Source organism: Leopardus geoffroyi, chromosome D1 (assembly GCF_018350155.1).
Source record: "Leopardus geoffroyi isolate Oge1 chromosome D1, O.geoffroyi_Oge1_pat1.0, whole genome shotgun sequence".
NCBI lineage: Eukaryota > Metazoa > Chordata > Mammalia > Carnivora > Felidae > Leopardus > Leopardus geoffroyi.
Genome location: NC_059329.1, coordinates 58,460,884 through 58,483,434, shown reverse-complemented (window position 1 = coordinate 58,483,434; position 22,551 = coordinate 58,460,884). Strand labels below are relative to the sequence as shown.

The following is a 22,551-nucleotide window of genomic DNA, read 5'->3' as shown; positions in this document are numbered from 1 at the left end:
AAAGAGCTAAGGGGCTTTGTGGAGGGGGGGTGGGGGTCTGTGGGCTTGGGAATCTGCTGGATTCTCCCTGGCAGAAATTCCCACCCTGCTATAAAGTTGCCTATGGATGATCTCACTTTACAGTCAGTATCTATGGCCCAGAGAGAGACAGGATTTCCAGGGCTGCCCAGCAAGTTCTAGCCCCAAGTCCTTCATCTAGGCTGGGGCCTCATTTCCAAGCTTTGGCTGGGTGGAAGCCTAGCCCTGACGTCACTCAACCTGAGGAGGCGTGGGGGCGCTAAAGGAGCAATTTGCCAGTTCTCTGCAGAAAGGGCTAGGGGCTTCCTCTCTGGCTGCAAGGTGGGCAGGGACCGTGTCCTGTATGAGACCACAGGTGACACGGGAATTGTGCAAGAGGAGACCACCTGGGAAACTGAAGAGAGAAAACAAAGACAAAGGCTTCCAACGCAGCGTCCCAGAGCAAACCACTTCTTCTTTCATCTTGTTTTTAGTCACCCGGAGCCCCCTTGGGACCTGGTCCTGTGCGTAGGCTGGAAACACAGGGCAGTGCCCAGGGGTGATCAGAGGCTGCTGCCCAGAGGCTGGGGGAGCCCAGAAAGTCCACACTCTGGAGGGGGTGTACAGAAGGGACAGTTTCTGAGAAAAAGGCCAAAGCTAAGCCTTTGATGGATGAGAAGGAAGATGAGGGTTGCAAAGGCTGTTCAAAGCTGAGCCTGGAGCAGGCAGCAGGTGCCAGATTGTAAGGTGAAGTTTTTAAAAATTCAATGTAGGTATTTAATATTTTGAATAGATACTATAGTCACATGGTTAAGAAAAACCAAAAAGGGTAAAAAGTCAGGGCGCCTGGGTGGCTCGGTTGATTGAGCGTGTGACTCTTGATTTCGGCTCAGGTTGTGATCTCATGAGCCCTGCGTTGGGCTCCACGCTGCCACGGTTTGGGGTTCTTTCTCTTTCCCTCTCTCTCTGCCCCTCTCCCCTCAAAATAAATACATAAACTTGTTTAAGAAAAGGTAAAAAGTCTGCCTCTCACCAGCTGCCTAGTACCTACCCTGTCCCACCCAGGACACCCCGTTATTAGTTCTTGTGAATCCTTCTATATGCAAATACCAGCAAATGCACTGTCTTTCCTTCTCTTTCCACACAGAAAGAGGCACACTGTTCACACTGTTGTCTACTTAATGAGATCTTTTCCCAGATCTTGCTTTATCAGTGCCTTGAGAGCTTCCACAGTCTCTTCTTGTGCCGCGTGGTGTCCCATCACACAGATTACCACATCTGTATTTAGCCATGAATTAAAGGATGTTTAGGATATTTTCAGTCTTTTCCTGTTACAAATAGTGCTGCAGTGAACAAGCTTCTTCAGAGGTTATTTTGTATATGGACTGGCATATGTTTAAATGTTTTTTTTATTTTTTATTTTTTATTGTTATTATTTTTTGAGAGAGAGAGAGAGAGAGAGAGAGCGCGAGCAGGGAAAGGGCAGAGAGAGAGGGAGACACAGAAGCTGAAGCAGGCTCCAGGCTCTGACCTGTCAGCACAAAGCCCAATGTGGGGCTCGAACTCATGAGCCATGAGATCATGACCTGAGCTAAAGTTGGACGCCCAACCAACTAAGCCACCCAGGCGCCCCTAAATTTTTTTAACATTTATTCATTTTTGACAGACAGTGAGAGCTGTGGAGGGGCAGAGAGAGAGGGAGACACAGAATCCAAAGCAGGCTCTAGGCTCTGAGCTGTCAGCACAGAGCCCAGTGTGAGGTTTGAACCAACAAACCATGAGATCACGACCTGAGCGGAAGTCAGACGCTTAACCGACTGAGCCACCCAAGTGCCCCTGAACTGGCGTATGTTTAGAGCAATTTCTTAGGGGTTGAATTGCTGGGATGAAAGGTATATGATTATGACTTTGATGCTTTACAGAGGGGTCCATTACCAGAGTAAGAAGCCTGTTTCCCCACAGCCTCACCAAGTGGGACCTGCAGTATTTTCCCAGTCTGAGAGGTGAAATGGTATCTCAGGGTAGTTTAATTTGCATTTATCGTACAGTGAGTAAGGCTGAACATCTTTCCAGATGTCCAGGAGACATTTGGATTCTCTTTCAATGAATTGTTCATATCCTTTGCCCATTTTTCTCTTGGGTTGTTGGCCTTTTGTTTACCAATTTCTAGGAATCTTTAAAGTATTAAGGGGTTTATTATTTTCTGGGTTATGAGTTGTAGATATTTTTTCCAGATATGTCACTTGACTTTTGACTTTGTTTATGGTATATTTTTACCATGCAGAAGGTTTTGTTTTTATGTGGTCTACTTTATCAAGCTTTTATTTTAAGACTTCTGTATTTGGAGTCACATTTAGAAAGGCCTTTCCCACTCCAAGGTTATAAAGCAGTTTCCCCATGTTTTCCTCTGGTGTTTTATGTTTTCTTGTTTTGTTTTACATTTAAATCTTTGACCCGTTTGGAATTTATCCTGGTGTGTAGTGTGAGTTATGGCTCCAACTCTATTTCTTCCCAGAACTGGAGTATCTTTTCCAGGTGGGTGTGAAGGCCGGAGGCTGTAGCTACTGAAGGTCAATGGCAGAGTGGTGAGAAGGGCTTGGGGCAACAGGAGTATAATGTGATAGACAGAGATGGGGCATAGGCTGGTGCCATAGCATTCTCAAAGCCTCATCTCTGCTGTATGACATTGGACAAGTCCCATCCCCTCTCTGGGCCTAGAGTATACCTAGAGTATAGCCGAAGGGGCCCTGGATATCACCCTGAACCCAGGGCTGACTGTGAGGGAGGAGATGGACAGCAAGAAGGACTGTCCTGAAGGCAGGGGCACAGAGGGTGGTGGCCATGGATCCAGCACCCACTGAGGCTGGGCTGAAGTGGAGGGGGTTGGGGGGCTGGCAGCAGAATTGACAGTGTTCCTGGAGTGGGCAGGCAGGAAGACAGAGAGGGGCGGGCTCCCATTTAAAAATACCTACTGCAGCCTGGCACTGCAGGCAGGGGTGGGGGGCAGGCCCTCTGCCAGCCTTCCGGATCCAGGAATGCTGAGGGTTGCTGGGGCAGGCACACTGTCAGTTAGTTGTCTGAGGACTGGGGGCCCAGCCCAGCTGTAGCCATATCATGGAGGTCCTCTTCCCTCCACCATGCAGCAGGCATCCTTGTCCTCTCCAGTGGAGAAAGAGGGACAGACCACCCTCTTAGGGACTACTCCTGGTACTGCCCTGGACTTGCTGTGTGACCTGGGGCCAGTCCCTGGCCGCTGGGGTCTCTATCCATCAAAAGGGGCAGTTGGACTTGCCTGGTGTGCTCTGCCATCCCTGGCCCTCACCCAGATTCCAGTTTGGGTTCGAGCTGGGAGGGAAGAGCTTGAGGTCCTTACCTCTTCCGCCTTTACAGATGGGGAAACTGAGGCCATGGAGGGGACCCTGACCCCTGCCCTGCCATTGCTCTTCTTGGCTATCTTGGGCCCCTGGACCCTCCTCCCTGCCCCCACACGGCCTGTACCAGCTCCCCACCCCCACTCCTGGGCCCCAGTGGTCAAATTCCAGGGCTGCCATTGCCATGGCAACAGTGGGCTCACAGGGCCCCTCCTCTCAGGGTTCTCTACCAGGCTGTTGTCCAGGGAGGAGGCAGAGAGGCCCTCCCGCCCCTGGGGGACTAGAGGGGTTGGGGGTGGGGTAGGGAGGAGGTCAGACCCAGCTGGTTTCGCATTTGTTTTCCAAAGGAGAAAATGGAAAAGGCACAAAGTGCTGCCAGTAAATGCTACTCTGTTGTTATCCCAGACACAGTGGGAGGGACAGAGGTGGTCACCTGGGCTGGGGACAAGAGAGCCACCTAGAAAGCCTCTTCCAAACTTGCACTTGGAGAATCGCCCCATGAAGGGTCTGAGACCAAGGTTGTAGAATGGGAGATGGAAGATCCTTCCCCAGGTCACCAGCATCCAGTGCTAATGCTGCCTAGGGACTGAGGGGCCCGGCCCATCTTGGGCTTTCTTCCAAGCAGACCTGCCCCATTGTGGAAGGAGTTACCATGGTACCATTGGAGGGGGTGAGCTCCTCGGCCCTGGGGTTATGCAAGCAAGGACTGCCAGGGGATGCTTACCCCGGGAGGGGGTTGGTCCACTTGACCTCTGAGATGACCTGCCTTCTGAGGTTCTCTGGTTATTCATAACCATCCAATATTTATTGAGAGCTCTGTTCCACACACTGTGCTAAGTAAGCCCTTTATATTCTGTATTCTATAGATGAAACCGTGGCACAGCTGTGGGCCTCCTGGAGGTTGGGGCAGCCACCAGCACAGTGTAGTCTCTGTATATGTACATATACATCCATATGTATGTCTGCGTGTGTATATTTTGTAACGTGGAGATGGTGCAGTATGCATGCTTCTTGCTTCTTCCATTTAATATTACACTGGACATTTCTCCGTGGCATTTTAAAGAACTCCATAAGTGCATGATTCACACAGCTTTGTGGTCACTTCCCGCTGTTGTGAAGAAGGCAGGGTGAGTATCCTTGTCCTCTTCTGCTGCTGCTATCCCCTGGACTAGAAGATGCCTCCTCTCCTGCACCAAGGAGTAGATGTGGATATCCCGACCCCGGGGTGCCCTGTGGGCACAAATCCTGTCTGCTATGAGACCTTGAGCCCAGTCCTTAACTTCTCTGTGCCCATCTCCTCTTATGTACAGCAGGGTAACAATAGGGCCCACCCAGGAGGCCTAGCTGCAGATTAAGATAAATACTTGTAAACAGCATGAAGGAACACCTCCAGATAGATTAACTTCTATTTGTATGCTATTGCTCTCTTTTTGTCCTAGGCATAGCAGGTTAGTGGCAGAGGGGAGGATTTGAGCCCCAGCCTTGCCACCTCAAGAACCTGAGCAAGTTATGACTTCCCACTGAGCCTTGGTTCCCCCCCTGAGTTGCTGTGAGGATCTGATGAGATTAGGCTCTGCAAGCATTTTGTAAACTGTAAAGTGCTGGATGATGGATGCCACTTATTATCTGTATCAGGAGAGCAAGGCTGCAACTCCAAAAGCACAAGGCTGCTCAGAACAGAAGGGGAGTCACCAGATCTGGGATATCAGGACAGCTTCCTGGAGTGTCAGTCCTGGTCCTGGGGGCTTGGGACAGTGGAGCCTACCTAGGTAGACCTGTCTCAGTCTGACTTCCAGCTGTGAATCCTGTTGCGTGTGCATGCACATACACATGCACACATGGGTGACTGTGGCTGCCCAGGCATTAGGACTGGTCACTAGTTGCTGATACAGAGCAGCAAGGCTTGGAAGCCGCTGGTCAGCCCAAGCTAAAGCCCATTTCTACCAGCATGGCCCAGACCCAGTGACAGCCCCTTGGAGGTTGGGGTGGAGGGATTGTTGAACAGACCGTGTTCACCATCCCTGGGCATCTTGACCACCTGGGCTTGTCTAGTATGATGGGAGGAGCTTCCCTGGGCTCTGGGTTGGGTCAGGGTACACAGGGTGTACTTTAGGGCCAGAGTGACTGATGAATGAAACTTGCTCCTCTCCTGGGGTGTCCCCTGGATCTTGGAATAGGGTAGGGGCAGGGGAGGTTGGGGCCTCAATGCCTCCCAGTGGGTTGGGCCCCTTTGGACAAGATTTAGTGAAAGAGCCCCAAGGGCCCAGTTCTAGCCTCAGCTGACTGCCTGCTGCCCTGGGGGATCTCAAGACACTTTCCTCTCTGAGCCACATTTGCCTATATGTAGAATGAGAAGGATGGTCCTGTCTCTGGCTCCTTCCTTCAAGGAAGGCTTGAACATGGGAATTCTAAGGTTGCTGTTCACATTCATTACACAGAAACTTACTTTCATTCATTCACTGATTCACAAATACGTACTGGGCACTTACTGTGGGCCAGACTCTGTTCTAGGCATGGATACTGAAGTCTGCAAGTTCCAGAGGGGAGGAAGCACTTCTGCCTTTGTTCCAGCACCATCCACACCTAGAACAGAGATCAGATTAGTAGGTTGGTAGGAGCTGATAACACCTCAAGCTTCCCAGGCTGAGCCGTTGGTGGTCCGAGTATAGTTTCTAGCACCATTTCTAGCACCGTTCTAAGTGGGGAAGATTACCTCTTTTGTCTGCCGGGCTTTGAGAGCCCCCAGGATTATATCTACAACTCAGGCAGGCCCTGCCCCCTCCTCCTTGCCTCTCAGCTCCCTGGGGCTCTGGCCTGAGGCTGGCCTGGCCTTTCCCAGGGTGCCTGGCCAACAGCCCAGTGAGTCATCTTCCGCTCTAGAGGCAGGACACCCCATCCCACCCTGAAGACACACACAAATGGAGCCCACCTCCCCCCTCAGCTTGTGCCTGGGTTCGAGGGAGGGAGGGAGCCCGCGGGAGGGTCTGGAAACAGACACTGGATAACTTCCGTTCCCACGATCCCTTACCCCAGCCTCCCTGTGTGCTAGAGAACTGGGTGGAGATGAGGGAGGGGAGCCCTCCTTGGCAGAGCACCTACTGTGCAGCAGGTGTTCACTCTTATTTTCCAAGTGGGGAAACTGAGGCTGAAGGGAAGGAATGTTTGCAATAGCTAGAAAGTCACAGCCCTGGACCCAGACCATAGGGGCCCAAATCCCTGTGCGGTGTTCTATGCTGTGCAAGGTTTGGACATTTTGAGTGAAATAATTTATCAAGCTCAGAGGAGAGGGTTCTGGGAGGTAATCTCACACACAGGTTCTGAGCTAGGACTGGGGCCACAGGCCAGACCACTATTTCGGGCAGAAGTGTGCGCAGGGGTGGGTGGGTGCATTTCCTGGGAGCTAGGGTTGCCAGATTTAACAAATCCTGCTCTAAGGCTTCATTAGATTCCCAATGGTATCCCTGCTCCCCACCCCTGGCCGCCAAGAGTGGGCCAACTTGGCCTCTCAGACTCAGATGTAGGTCCCGGAAGATCTGGGTTTCAGTTTCTCTACCTGAAAAGTGGAGATGACAGTCTAGCCTCTCGGGCCCTGGAAATGAGTAAATTCAGAATTTCTTGGCTGGTCAGGAGGTGTTTTTCACATCTGTTGGAGTCTGTCTATCCACCTACCCCCCACCTCCTGCTTCCGGCCATTATCCTTGATGTTAAGAAACTCTTCCTTCCCAAGCTGGAAGGTCCAGCTGTATCTTCTTGAAATTAAGTGGCGATGGGGGAGGGCAGAGAAGAATAAAGGGAAAAAACCCACATGAGAAAAGACCAGTTAAATTCAAACCACATGCCCCACAGCCTCTGCCATGCAGGCCTCTGCTGCCATCTGTGGGTGTCTGGCAAAAGTGCAGTTCTGGAGCCCAAGCTTTCTCATTAAGGCCAGAAGGCTGAATCCTGCCTGGCACAGGAAATCTAGGAGGATGGCCAGGCTGTCCATTGGCGTCTCTGGCATGACCTCACTTACCACCTCCTTCAGGGAGCGTGGTGAGGAATTTGAGTCCACTTGAACCCTCCTTCCTCCCTCATTTGTTTACAGAGGGGGACCTGATCCCAGACTGGGGAGCAACTCTGCTTAGTCACAGAGCAAGTCAGTCATTTGACACATATGTGTTGTGCACCTGGTGTATGTCAGGGACACAGGTATGAACACAGAGAGACCTGGTCTCTGCCTTTTTGGACCTTACAGTGGTGAAGGTGGCGGACACAGAGAGACCTTCCTCCTATTTCCATGTCTCCTATTGTTGCCAATCATCCAGGAAAGAGAATACAGCTTGTCACCACCTAGTTCAAGGGATTCTGGGCTTGGCTTGACTCATTTATGTGCTCTGTGACCCTGGTGAAGTCACTTGACGTGGCATCAAATCCCAGCTTTGCCATGTCCAACTTCTTGACCTCAGGCACGTTGCTTCAGTTCTTGGAGGCTTTGTTTACTCATTTTTAAGATGGAGGTAATATTATACATAACTTAAAGGATTGGTGTCAGGATTAAATGAGATAATGCATGAGGAACAGCACCTCACTAAACAGGAGCTGGTAGTAAAAGTAAGACCCCACCAAGGTTGTGGGGAGTGCATGTCATTCCTGGAGGCCCAGGAGGGGCTCAGGAGTGCAGTGGGTGGAGGTGTCTCTTCTGGGTTGAGAGGTGGCCGGCACAGTTCATCAGCCAGAAATTGGCCCTGAGCCCCAGCACAGGGAGTGAGAGCTGCCACCTTGAACCTCTTGTCAGCTATCAGGGTCAGTTTCTAGAAGGAGTGGTCAGATTTTCTAGTGCTGCTGAGGTTGGAGTCCCAGCTGGACTCCTCTGGGCCAGTAGATGAAATCTAGGTCTGTGCAGATATTATCCTCTTCCTTCCTTCCTCCCTTTAGGAAATTAAGAACCTTGGGTTTTTACCCCAGCTATGCCACCACTTATTGGCTGTATGGCCATCGTTATCTCTCTGAGCCTCAGTTTCCCCAGCTAGGTAACTCTCACTCAGTCTTTCATGCAGTTGCAGCCACATAGTGACTGCGCTGGAATTACCTTGAAGGCATCCTCATTCGTAGGTCTGGCAATCGTGCTGGCATTTGGGTGGGACCTTATCCAGGTGGTCAGCTAGAACACTATACACAGGCCTCTGCATGTGACCTGGGCTTCCACACAACGTGGCAGCCGGGTTTCAGGAATGAGTGACCCAAGAGAGCAAGGTGGAAGTACATGGCATTTTTATGGCCTGGCTTTGGATGTCACATAGTATCTTTTCTGCTATATTCTGTTAATTGAGGCAGTCACAAAGGTCACCCAGTTTCAAGGGGGAGGAGACATAAACCTCATCACTCTATGGAAGAGTGTCAGTACCACACTACAAGAAGAGCATGTGGCATGGAAAATACTGTGATAGCTATCTTTGAAAAATGCAATCTGCCATAGGGTGGCAGAGGTGGTTAAGAAGATAAAATAAGACAGTGATGTAAAGTCTTAGCCTGTGCCTGGCACACATTTAGTGCTCAGGAAACAACAGCTATAGCTTTTTTTTTTTTTAAGTTTATTTATTTAGTTTGAGAGAGAGAGCATGAGCACGTGCATGAGCAATGAAGGAGCAGAGAGAGAGGGAGAGAGAATCCCAAGCAGGCTGTGCACTATTAGCCTGGAACCCGGCATGGGGCTCGATCTCATGAACCGAGAGATCATGACCTGAGCTGAAATGGAGAGTCAGACGCCTAACCAACTGAGCTACCCAGACTCCCCAGCCATAGCTACTTTTGAATATTATTGAAGTGGCCCTCACTTTTCATTTCTGCCATGGAACCAAACGGACTATCACCCACTGATGGGCTGTACAGTCACACGGTCACAGAAGACCACTGACAAGAGTATACACAGACATGTGGGTGAGTCCACACAGATGAGACACACATTGTGTCACTCACAGTCCCACCTCCAGGTGCACACAGTCCCACCTCAGCAGGGCAGTGGCCTTCCTGTGGCAGGAAGGACCTGAGGCTCCTTCAGTCCTTGATCTCTCCTTCCCATTCCCAAACATATTCCCCAGAATTCTTGGACCCACGCTGAGCAGCCAGTCCCGAGGGAGCTCTGTGGCTTGGACACTGCCCTTGAAGTTGCCTATGAGGCTTGGGAACTTGGTGGAGCCTTGAGAGGCTCCTCCTTCCGGAAGAGAGTGTCTATAGGGGATAGGCCATGACCTGGGAAGGCAGGGGGAAGGGACAAATGACAGGAAGAATAGGGAAGGGGTCTCTGACAAGAACAGATGGAGATACTGGTGCCCCAAGAGGAGAAGTGGCTTGTTCAAGGTCACATTACTAGTAAGTGGTAGAGCCAGGGATGTGAGGCCAAGCTGTCTGGCTTCAGAGTCTGCCCTCTTAATTTCTATGCCAAGAAGTCCCTCTTTTGGAACTTTGGTCTCATTGATGAACCTGAGGACCTGAGGAGGGCAGCACCATCAGTGAAATGAATAGCCCACTAGGTTGGGAACGTTCAGTTCCCATAACGGTGGACATTGATGGGGTCAGGAAGGGCAGACAGTCCATCTGGGCAATTAGCCAGGGCTTGGTTCCCAGAGAAGAGCATCCTCCTTGATTCCAGCATTGCCTGTTGACAGCATTTTATTTTCCACCCAAACCATTCTGCGTCAGGAGAACCTGTTTATGTAATCATCTCGGTACAAATGAGGCTGGAGAAAGGTAATGCAGACTAGTGCACCAGGAAGGTGGGGGAGGCCAAGCTGAGTGCATGAGGCTAAGGGGAGGTGGAGAGGGGCTCTCCTCACAGGGGAGGGGGTGGTTTTAAGAGCATGGGCCCTGGAGACAGTCACCTCAGATGCACCCCTTATCAGTCAGGTGACCACTCTGAGCCTCAGTTTCCTTGTTTGTAAAATAGAGGAGAAACAATAACAGCCTTTGATGTAGGGCTCCTGTGGAGATTAAAGGAGCCAGGGCTTGGAAAGCAATAATGGGGTGCTTGACACCTGAAAAGTGTTCAAACAGCATTAGTGATGGTGAGGATTCTAAGATTATGGTGTTCCCAATCTGGTTTGGGAAGCTCTGGGGTCCAGACCCTCTGTGGCAAGTACTCATATAGAGCTGTGCAGATATGAAAGGCTGGAGACCCCTCCCCACCCCACAGGAGCCTGATGAGACCCACTGCCCCAGAACCTGCCTTGCATTTGTCATTCCTTTTTCAATTCCTATCTTCCCACTTAGACTGTGGTACCCAGCAGGGCATAGACCTCTTTTCTTATCTTTAAATCCCCAGCATAGGAGTGCCTGGATGGTTCAATTGGTTAAGCATCTGACTTCGGCTCAGGTCATGATCTCATGGTTCATGAGTTTGAGCCCTGCATTGGACTCTGAGCTGACCGTGCAGAGCCTGCTTAGGATTCTTAGATTCTGTCTCCCTCTGTTTCTGCCCCACCCCCAACTCATGCTTTCTCTCTCTCTCTCTCTCTCTCTCTCTCTCTCTCTCTCAAAATAAATAAATAAACTTGAAAAAATTAAATCCCCAGCGTAGTGCTTGGTACCTGGTAGGTACTCAATAAATACTTGTTGAACTAATCAACAAATGAAGAAAATTAAAACTCAGTTAATTACCCATCTATTGAACCGTGTGTCCGTGTAGCCATTTGTGTGTTCATTTGTTACTGATTCATCATTCTATTCACCCCTCCACTTAGTTATTCACCTATGATCATCCTATTCATTTAGTCAGCCATTACTTATTACCCATCCGTTTGTCCATCCATGTGTCCTTTCTCATGACTGGGCCCCAGTTGGTCCAGCACTAGCTGCAGCAGGACCTGCAAGTGGGCAAGAAGCCTTGTAGGAGGTCTTGGGGGAGCCCACCGTGGGAGATGTGTCTGGAGGCAGGTAAACAAGGTATTGGATTTCTTTTAGAGATGGGGCAATATCAGCTTACTGGGGGGAGGTAGGGAGGGTTAGGTGTTCCCCAGGACTAGCAGAAGGGTGGTCCCACCCAACTGGGGTGCCCAACCTGCTTATCCTAGTGGGGTGGTGGTCTTGTGGAGCAGAGCCCTTTTGTCCCCTCTCACCTTCCCTTGACTAAGGAGGATAGGAGCTGTTTGGTGGGAGGAGGGTGGTATATGTGTTGTGGTGGGGTGTGCGGTATGCAGTATGGAGAGGAGGGCCCTTACCAACCACCTCATATACTTATAAAAACTATTCTGAGCCAGACCCACTCCAAACAACCATAGATACCCAAAAGGAAAAGAGACATCAGTACCTAAAAGGGGAGTTCAGTGGAACAATAACAGAACCAGACCTGCTCAGGGGTGCTCTGGACATACATGGTGCCCCCAGCCCCCTTCCCAGCTGACCTCACTCTGAGGGGCTCCAATGCCCATCCCTTTGTGGGGGTGATGCCTGGAAACTCTGATTCAGCAGCTATATGTTCCTGTTCCTTCTCTCAGCTTCCTTTCCCCACCCCACTAGCTCCCCTGTTGCCATGGCAACAGGCTTGGATGTAATTAGCCATCTTTAATGAAGCTGCAGCACGCAGTGCCTTAGCATCAAGCCCAGCCCCCTTCTCCAGGGCAGCGGCCTCCTGAACTCTGCCATCTGGGCACCCACATGCCTCTGGATTTCTTGACCTCCAAATGTTGTTCAAACCCTGCCTCCTCCAGGAAGCCCTCCTTGAATACCCCCTACTCCCCCCCCCCCCCCCCCCCCCAGGCAGAGGTGACTCCCTCTGCTGAGCCCTATGTATTGTCTGGGAGCTCCTGGATGCTAGCCAGAGTGGATTCATCTGTGCAGGGCCTGGTCCTACTGAAGTAAGGGAATGGATGCACCTTACTAACAAGCTATGCACTGCCTCCCAAAAACTCAGAGGAAATGAGGCCCCAGATCATTTAGCTGGAGAGAGGGTCAGATGGAGGAGGAGGTGCTCTGAGAGAAAGCCAGCTGTGGGTTAACTAGCCAGAGTGATCAAGCAATGGGCCAGAGATGGGCCCTCAAACCACAGTCCTCCTACTAGTGTGGGATTATCTTTGGGACCTGGCTGTTTAGATGTGTCCACGGGTGTGTCCATCCTCTGTGCTCACATCATCACTCAGTCAACTGGTCTGGCTGTTCCAAACCCTCCCCCCATGTGCCCAGCCCTGAGAGGAGGAGAACTGTAAGCCCCACCCCCAGGGAAGTCCATAATCCATCCCATTGGGAGGGTAAGAAGCAGATGGACTCACTGGAATTCTTGGTTCAAACTAGAGGCAGAGGAGGGCTTGGGGCCCTCCTGGAGGACCTTTGTTCCACCTCCCAGGGGCAGAAGGGGCTCAGCCAGGACATGTGCCCTGAGAGGGGATGTGGTGGCCAGGCAGGCTCTAGGCCTTGAAGGCTCTGTGCTGCCAGTGCACAGATTGCTGGGCCCCATACAGAGTTTCAGGTCAGGTCAATAGGGTAGTTTGGGGGGGGGGGGAGGGGGGGAGTTGAGAATATGCATTTCTAACACATTTCCTGGAGGTACACAGGGCCTGCACTTTGAGAGCCATTGCCATAGAGGGACCAGCAAGGGAGTTGGTGCAGAGCACACACTCATGCTTTCATTCATTCTTTCATTCAACAAACTGGCTTAGGGTTACTCTGGGCCAGGCCTTCATGGGACACAGGAGAGACAGATGGGTTCACCAATTGTTTAGGCAGCACAAACTTAGCAAGCACTTCTCACGTGTCAGGCTCTGCCCCCTAACGTAGCCTCACTGCTCTGGGAGCCCTTGCCAGGTGGGGGTCACACCTGTTTTCTCTTTCTACTCTCTTGGAATTCTGTTCTTGTTTTCATTGTTGACTTCTTTGGGATTGTCTGTTGGGGAGTTAAAATTTTAGTTTTGGACATTTTGGACTCCCTGAGGAGGCCAGTGCTGCTGGGTCCATGTCCTGCCCTCTCAGGAGAGGATGAGAAATAATACCCTTGGACGGGGCTGTAGGATGTGGATTCACCTGGTTGAGGGCTAAACAGGGGAAGGTGGCAGGGGGGCCAAGCAGCACAGGAGGCTGCAAGGGCCAGCAAGAGGGGTTGATCCTGTGCCATGGGACTGCCAGGGGAGGTTCGTGAGCAGGGAATTGCAAGGTTTGCCTCCCTGTGATGACTGCTTAGTGTATTAGCCAACATCTATGTGCAGAATGCTGTGGTTCACAAAAGGGACATGGACCCCCGCCCTGAGGGAACCTACAGTCTCCTGGGAGGAGATGGTCATCAATCTAGCAATTGCTCAAATGTGTAATTACAAACTGTGATACCTGGTTAAGAAAAACTGAGAATCTTTGAGAGCACAGAGCAGGTGTACCTGGCCTAATCTGAGGATCAGGGAGGGCTTCCCTGAGGAGGTAACATTTACACTAAGATTAATCTTAAAGGAACAGCAAAAACACTCCTAGAAGAGGGAAAAGGTGTCCGCCAAGGCCCTGAGGCAGGAGAGAGCCTGGTCTGTTTCTAGGAGATAAAACAGAAATGGTTGGGGGCACCTGGGTGGCTCAGTCAGTTGACTGTCCCATTTTGGCTCAGGTCGTGATCTTTCGGTCCATAGGTTCAAGCCCCGCATCAGGCTCTGTGCTGCTAACAGCTAGGAGCCTGTAGCCTGCTTTGGATTCTGTGTCTCCCTCTCTCTCTGCCCCCCCACCCCCACTCATGCGTGCGTGCTCTCTCTCTCTCTTTCTCAAAAATAAATAATAAACATTAAAAAAAAATGGTTGGGGCATATCAAACAAGGCGAGAGAGGGATAGAGGGAACTGCCTTGGGCAATAGGGTCAGAAGATCTCCACTGTGCAGGAAACCCAAGGGAAAGCAGGTTTGGGGGAGGGCATCAGGAGTTTGCTGAGTGTGGGAGACCTCATACACTAAAGGAGTATAAGGTCAGCAGAGCTGAGGCACAGCAGACGGATCCCCAGTCAGCTGCAGGGTGCATGAGAGCCCCTTGGTAGGAGGTGGCAGCTAGTACAAAACAAAGCTCACCCTGCCCCCTCTCCTGATTAAGTGGTTCTGGGATGGGTTCTGACATCACCTTCAATTTGAGGAACAGATCATGGGGATCATGCTTGGAAACATTCTGAAGCATCATCTAGCGATGTGGTGGGGGTTGTAAATGCCCGAACCCCTCCTCATGATGGGGGGTGAGGTGAAGGGGGATAGGACTGGAATTCTCTGAGACTGTCTCAAATACAGAATTCAGGTCAACTGGGTGGGGTGGGAGTAGGCATGACTCAGTGTCGTCTCTTTCCTTTATGAGGCCCTTAATGCTTTGCCCCTGGATGGGAGAACAATGTCAGTTTCCAGAGATGCGCCTCCCTAAATATGTGCGCCTGTTTGTGCTGGTTTATAGTTGTGTGAAGACAGAAGCGTGTGCCACTGTGCAGCACTGGGTCGGGTTCATGTGTGTCAGGGTCTGTATGGGACTACGTTGATGTGTGTGCCCTTGGCCTTCACCCAAACGTGTATACACATCAAGGCGGGAGGGCAAGTTTCTATGTACATGGGCTTCTTCTGTGTAGATCCGTGCATGCCCCTGTGTGTGCCTGCGTGGGTACAGGTGTGGACAAAACGTGCATGTCTCAGTGTACTTGCCTTTGTCGACTGGTGTGCGCCGACTTACGTCCTCAGAGGGGGATGGGTCCGCAAAGGGAGGCCGCTGCGTGGGGGAGCGGCGGGGGCGAGGTCGGGCCGCCCGCTGCGTGCTGGGGGAGACTGGGCGGCTCTGAGAGGGTGGGCGGAGCAGGGTGGGCGAGGGCGGGGACTCCCCTCCGCTCCCCTCCCCCGCGCCAGCGGCGCCAAGCGCGCCTGGCTCGCTGGGCGCACTCGCTGAGCAGAGGAGGCAACAGCGCCGCCGCCCGAGTTTTCGCTATCAGATCTACGCTGGAACTGACACCGCGATAGCCGCTGCGGCGGGGCTGAGCCCCCAGAGGGAGTGACGGTGGGAGAGAGGGGGCCCGTCGTCCCCCGCCGCCCCGGCATCTCCGCCCTGGCGGCGGCCCGGCCGCATGCTTCAGATGGTGAAGACCCTGGCCCAGTTCACCATCGCGCTGGAAGATATGCGCGATCTGGGCCCGGCCACCGCCTCCGGGGAGCCCACCAGGAGCAGCGGTGCTGACGCTGAGGAGCCTGGGGAGGCCCAGGTAGGGGGAGGGGAAGAGACAGCCAGGGACCTGGGTCAAAACCTAGAACTCAGCGGATCTGGGCCTGAGGGAGACATGGGTCCTACTGAGAGCGCAGGACTGGGAACTCGGATCAGGCACACCAGCTGCGTGGCCACGGGCCTGGGGGCTCAGAGACTAGTGATGGGGGCAGGGAGATTGAAGGTATGAGAAGCCATGGCAGGGGTGGTGTGGCTGGCAGGGCGCTGAGGTTTGGTGCCACCAGAATGCAAGCTTGGAATGGCAGAAGGGCTGGCAAACTCAACTGGGGTGAGAGGCCTGTACCCTGAGATCCAGCCTCAGCCAGGCCTAGTGGTACTTAGTGCCTGATATGGATCAGCCTGTAGGCAGAGACTGTCTCCAGAGGTATCCTGGGTTCACGGGCTCAGGAAGGGAAGGTTTTACCAGCCTCTTTCCTGCAGGCCTGTTGCAGTCCCCAGGTGTATATATGTGCTGGGGGGATGGGAAGTTGAGGGTAGCCAATTTTGCTCCCCCCCCCCCTTGCCATTCTCTCCCTGCCACTGGACCCGCTGGGCCTTGGAGGTGTCATGCTGTGGTGTCCCCATTCCTGGCTCAGTGCTTTTCTCCTCCAGGGGACGGGGAGGGAGAGGCTTCCAGGGGCTTTTTCCATGCCTTTGTGTGTTTCTCTGGGCCTGGATTCTGATTATCCTGCTCTTCTGGGCTCCAGTGGGGGCTATGGTTCTGTCCCCCCCCCCCCCCCACACTCCCTGTGCTGTGGTGTGTTTCTCCCCACCACCTCACATCTCTGGGCCGAAGGCCCTGGTTCTCAGCTAGGTGGCTTGGCTGCATTTCTTTTTCGTCTCTTTGCGGAGTGTCTGGCCTTTACAGCTTCTTCTGTGTACGTGTGTCTCTGTCTTCATGCTGTGTATATAGGGTTTTAAGCTTTGGGTCAGCATGTCCCAATCTTACTGGTAGGAGAGGCCCCCCCCCCCTCTGTCTTCCTGCTGTATCCCTTTAGCCCCACCCCCCCCCCCCCCCCCCCCCCCCCCCGTCTTCCTGCTGTATCCCTTTAGCCCCACCCCCCCCATCCTCCCTCCCTCTTCAGTGCTCCATATAGTGAAGGTCTAGGGATGGAGCTATTGAGGGGTGACGGGCTCTGGGGGAGGCTAGGCCTACAGGGCTGTCCCGCCCAGAACAGGTGGGCCCGCTGATCTGGTTGACAGCTGCATTGCCTGTCTCTTGCTTCCCCTGGCTCCCCCACCCCCACATACACTTACACCCGTGTCTGGGCACGTGCAGAAGGGCACTCCATGCAGTGACAGAGAGCTGGCCTTATTTTCTATGCCTCTACCTGACAGCTGAGTGACAAGCCACTGTGCTTTCAAGCAGGGAGGAGGCTGGGAAGGGCGGGTGTTGCAGCGTCAGCCTCCCTGTGTGAGTTACCCCAGCCCTCTGGGCCCATCAGGCCCAGCACCAACCCTGCCTCCCTCAAGAGGCCTCGCTGCCCATGACCCTCACCACTGGGCATAGCAGGGCCAGGGCCAGGGAACCTGAGGGGGGAAGGTGACTGTGCGGCCCAGGGCTGAGCCTGGTCTGGTTCTACTCTAAGGGAACTCCCTGTCCAGCTGGGAATTGAAGACCCAGTGTATGTGGAGAGAGCCATCCTTCTTCCCAGCTCTTTGCTTTCACAGTACTGGGAGGGAGGCTTTATTCCTTCCATTTCGTAGAGGAGAATGTGAAAACCCAAGGCAGTTAGATGGCCCAAGGTCACACAGCTAGTAAAAGTATGGCTGGGACCCTGTGTCCCATGGCTAGCCAGTCAGTCTGGGTGAGAACTCTGGGTGCTTGGGCCCTCAGACTGAGCTTGAGATGGCTAAAGAGACTTGGGTCCTCACTCTGTTGGTCAGTGGCTGTGTGACTTTGGGCAAGTCCAGTCACCTCTCTGACTTGACTTCCTCACTTGTAAAGTAGAGATGATGACACCTGTGATGCAGAGCTGTGAGTGTGAGGTGGAAATGAGGTCATATCTGTGAAATGCTGAGATGGCCCTGAGGGACAATGGGAAGATTGGGCATCTGGGCTTTTTCTTGGGGGGCCCTTCTGGTCCTTGATGCTCTCCCAAACTCTCCATCCTAAGGTGAGCCCAGCTGGTCTTCCCTCCCACTGGAAGCTGCCCAGGTGTTCTAAACGCCTTCAAATCACTGAGGATAGATGATCTGAGGGCTGGAGGCTCTACGGCAGGGCCCAGTGTCTTCTCACCAAACAGAGTCTGCAGCTGGTCGGAATGGAGCAGAGCCAGTCTCCTCCCCTCCCTCAATGGAGAGTCATTCACACCTCCCAACCCTAAGTTCCTAGCACTGGCGTCTGCTTTTCTGAGTGTCTTATTGTGACAGGTTTGGGGAAAGACCTGACCCCAAGTCCCTGGGTCAAAGGGAGAGGGTCAGAGGGAGGAGAGGCATACCATGAGCAGAGGGGTGAGCAGGGGCTGGATCAGGCAAGGTGAATAGGCCTTGGGCTTGGGTCTACTCAGCAAACATAGACCCTGTGCAGAGCAGTGACCAGGGCAGCTCCAGTGGTTGAGTCCCTACCATGAGAGGCTCCAGGGATGGGGAGTGGAGGGATACCACAGACATGGACACCTAACCTTCCATTGCCACATGCAAAGAATATACACTCAAACCCAACAAGCCTTGATGGCTGGAGACTGAGACAGGTTCCAGACAGATGTCCTGGCTAAGTTGAGCTAAGGCTTGGGGGGAGCGTGGGGAGGGGAGAATAAGCCCCAGAGATCTAGGGCCCAGAGGAGGCCTTGCTCAGAACCACTCCACGGACTTAGAGGTGACCTGGAGTGGAATCCCTCACCAGGAAGGGAAGCTGTTGGAGCTGGTACCATCTGGGAAGGCTTCCTGGAGGGGTGGGCCAGAGGTATAGGAACTGGTGGCAAGGGACAATAGGTAAGCTGGGTCTCAGGGAATTGAACACAGAGAAAGCATCCTGTGTCTGGCTTCTAGCAAAGCCTTCCCATTGAATAGGGACCGCCCTGTCAGGGATGCACACCCTATCCCTGGAGGTGTGGGTGCAGATTCTGGGCAACCCCTTAGGGACTCTGTACTGTAGATCATCAGATTCTTGAATGGAGGCATTAGTTTCTGGGGCTCCTTTTCCCCATCCTTAAAATGGGAAGAAGAATAACATCTATCTACCTCACAGGGTGGTCAGAAGGATGAAATAATGTATAATGCTTAGAGCAGTGCTTGGTGTGGAGTAGAGCTCAGTTAACCTTTTTTTACGAAGAGACCTGGGATCTAGCCTTGTCTGAGAGTGGGTGAACCCTACCCCCACCTGGCTGTGTGACCTTTGGCACCGACTTCACCTTTCTGAGCCATCTTTTCTTCATCTGTGGCAGGAGGTCACAGTTTCCATGCTCAGGGGTGGTTTGAAGCCCAACCTAGTAGGGTCTGACCCCACAGCACGGATCCTGAAGGTGGGGTTTTCAGAGTTGGCAGCTGGAGTGGGGGGTAGGCTGGAGGCATCTTCCTTTGCAAATGTGAGAGTTATTGATTGTTTTGGGTCCTTTCCAGGAGCCCAGTGGAAAACCATGAAGTAAACAGTAGATAACCAGGTCTGCCAACAGTCATGGGGGTGGTGGTGAAGGATTGAGGGGCATACTCTGGAAAGGAAGGAGTTTGAGATGCAGGGAGAGGGCCCTCCCTGCACAGGGAGCGTCTGAGCAAAGACCTGACAGAGTGGAGGTCTACGGTGATTTGGGGTAATAGCCAACAGTCCTGGATGGTGGGAAGGCAGGCCTTGAAGGCCAGGGAGAGGATGTGGATAGGTTCTCTGGGTCTACGTGACTGCAGGTGGTGGGGTCTGAGGGGAACAAGGCACTGCTCACCCTCTGTTTTCTGTCCCCCAAGGACATGCGGAAGCACGTGACCATGACCCTGCTGGACACAGAGCAGTCATACGTGGAGTCGCTGCGAACCCTGATGCAGGTGAGGCTTGAGGCTGGTCCAGGCCCCTGAGAGTGGCCATTCTGAGTCTAGGAGGCTGTCAAACATATGGAAACAAACCCACTTTGTGGACAGGGGATGGAGGCTAGAGAAGAGAGGAATGACCCTGGGACACATCACCCTTCCATGGAGAACCCCTCTCATGTGACTGCCCCAGAGGAGGAAGCCCCCCCTCCAGGGCAGGAGAGATCTTAGAGGGGTCTTGATGAGACTAGACCAGGCCGCCCCAGGGCAGGTGCTCCCTCCTTTTACTGTTCTGCCACCTACCTCTGGCAGCCCTGGTGCCTGAGCTTAGATCTGTGACCCACCCCCAGTGTACCTCCTTACATTTTGTTCATTGATTGGGAAAATATTTGTTGAATGGAATAAAATGTTGAGCACCTGTTGTGTGCCAGGTCCTGTTCCAGGTGTAGGCAGCACAGGGGCGAATAAGAGAGACAAGCCACTGCCACAGGAGCTCATAGTCCTGTCAGGGACATAGCTGAGTATATGGTCACTGTGAAAGCATTGAGAGAGCACCTGTGAGGCATGGGGTCAGGGAATTTTCCCTGGAGGAGGTGCTAGCTTCTTCCTGACCTGTCTTCTCAGCAGCAGGAACAGCTTGTGCAGAGTTGAGTAGGAGAGGCCTGCACTTTTGGAGGTCCATGTGGCTGGCACAGAGCACAGAGGGTTGGTCCTATGGTGATGCTGGGGGAGCCAGCAGGGGCCACATGGTAAGGACCTTGCATTCCAGGAAGAAGGTTTGGGCTCTACCAGGGGCCCTGGAGAATCAGTGAAGGGCTTTGAGCAGGGGCGGCATATAGCCTGACTCATACTTTACAACATCTTTCTGACTCCTAGGAAGGTGGGCAGCGGAAGAGGAGGCCAAGGCCACTGAAGGTGGGTGGGGGAGGAGAGGCCAGGACCCAGGCAGAGGCAACAGGGAGGGAGAGTTGGGGACATTCAGGAAGTGGCGTGGTCAGGCCAGGCATGGTAAGTGGTTGGTTGTGAGGGGCAAGGTGGGGAAACCCAGGATGAGACCTGGGCTCCCGGTCTGGGTGACTGAAGCACTATAGGAACTCCACCTGTGAAAGGTGGGGCAAGATGGCAAGTTCAGGTTCAGATGTGGGAAGGGCCTGGAGCCAGGATGCATATGAGGGTCTGAGGCCCAGGACAGAGAACCTGGATCTGAGCTGAAGTAGGGCCTGGTAGGCACTGTTGAGGACAAATTTACTCAAGCCACCTAAGTAGAGTGAGAGCAAAGGGTCGAAGGTAGAGCCCTGGAAACATCCAGAGTGTTCATTCGTTTACTCCACAAATCCGCAACAAGCATCTTCCGGGTGTAGGTAGTGTTCTCTGTGAGGGTTCGGCAGTGAGCATGAGTGATCAGGTCCTGTCTCCTGGACTGACAGACCATATGTGAGGACAAATGAGGGTGCAAAAACGCATGGAAAGTGTGTCTGGAAAAACTGAATATTGTTCATCCAGAAAGAAATTTTGACACACACCACAATCTGGATGAACCTTTGGAACGTTATGCTAAATGAAATAAACCAGTCACAAAAGGGCAAAAACTGTATGATTCCACTTACACGAGGGACCTAGAGTAGTCAAATTCATAGAGAGAGAAACATAGAACAGTGGTTGCCAGGAGCTGGGAGAGAGGAAGTGGGGAGTTCATGTTTAATGGGTATATAGTTGTGGTTGGGGAAGAGTAGAAAGGTCTGGAGATGGATGGTGATGATGCTTCCACAACCACATGAATGTATTTAATGTGAGTATACCAAGCTGTACATTTAAAAATGATTAAAATGGGGGCGCCTGGGTGGCGCAGTCGGTTGGGCGTCCGACTTCAGCCAGGTCACGATCTCGCGGTCCGTGAGTTCGAGCCCCGCGTCAGGCTCTGGGCTGATGGCTCGGAGCCTGGAGCCTGTTTCCGATTCTGTATCTCCCTCTCTCTCTGCCCCTCCCCCATTCATGCTCTGTCTCTCTCTGTCCCAAAAATAAATAAACGTTAAAAAAAAAAAAAAAAAGATTAAAATGGCAAATTTTATGATGTACGTTTTGCCACACAAAAAATACATTGCTTTTATATGTTAAAAAAAAAAAGTGCACAGAAAGATGAGAACACAGAATGGGGGCCTGCCCTGGTGTCAGAGGCCAGGGAGGGCTTCTCTGAGGTTGGGGTATTTAGCTGAGACCTGAAGGTAGTTAAGAGCTAAGTAGGGGGAGAGCCCGGAGGGAATCATTCTGGCAGAGGGTACAGCAGGAACAAAGGCCAGGGGGCTGGAAGAAACCCAGAGCAGTTAGCGGTGGACAGGTGGTCACTGTGGCTGCTGCAGAAGAGCTGGGCTTTATTGTAAGCACATGGAAGTCACAGAAGGGACACAACCAGAATGCTAGCTTTAAGAGGTTGCCCCTGACTGCCAGGCGGCCATAGTCACGCAGGAGTCTGGCAGGGGGTGGGGTCCTTTGTTGTCCTTTAGGTAGGAGCTAAAGGCATTAGGGTCAAGCAGTCCAGAGTTTGAGTCACTTGCTTCCCTGCTGGGTGATGCTAGCCTAATCACTCGCTTCTCTGAGCCTTGGTGTTTTTGTGTACAAAACGTGACTAATCATACCCACGTCCCAGTGCAAAGATTAAAAGGTAATGAGGCTGCTCATGCCTTGTTCACAGACAGGAAGCCGACGGGGCTTGGGTATGCCTCTCTGCCTTCAAATCTCCTGGCTGTGCACGGAGGCTTGCGGAACCTGCAAGTGGAAGAGCCAAGGGAGGGTAGTTCTGAGGAGGCCAAATTGAGAGTGTTCATGGCCAGGGATGGAGATGGTCAGGAGAGTGTCAGCTGAACCCAAGGACTGTCACTCAAGGCAGCCCTGGTGTGTCGGAAGGAAGGACTGAGGTCCAAGCCAGGCCACCAGTGTTCAGACCTGGCACTACCTCTTACCCGGCCATGTGACCTGGAGCAGGTTACATAACCAGTCTCTGCTTCAGCTTCCTTGTCTGCAGAGTGGGAATAATAATAGTACCTACCTTGAGTGCAGATTACAAGAAAGATGC

At 52.6% G+C, this 22,551-nt stretch overlaps 1 protein-coding gene across 2 annotated transcripts in view; it reads left to right on the top strand.

Moving 5' to 3' along the window:
• Positions 1–22,551, top strand: part of ARHGEF17 (Rho guanine nucleotide exchange factor 17) — a 58,850-nt gene that overhangs the window by 19,302 nt on the left and 16,997 nt on the right. For both annotated transcript variants that reach the window (XM_045484094.1, XM_045484093.1), the window contains exon 2: positions 19,422–19,499. In XM_045484094.1, the coding sequence (XP_045340050.1) occupies positions 19,422–19,499 (78 nt within the window). The remainder of the gene's footprint in view (positions 1–19,421; positions 19,500–22,551) is intronic.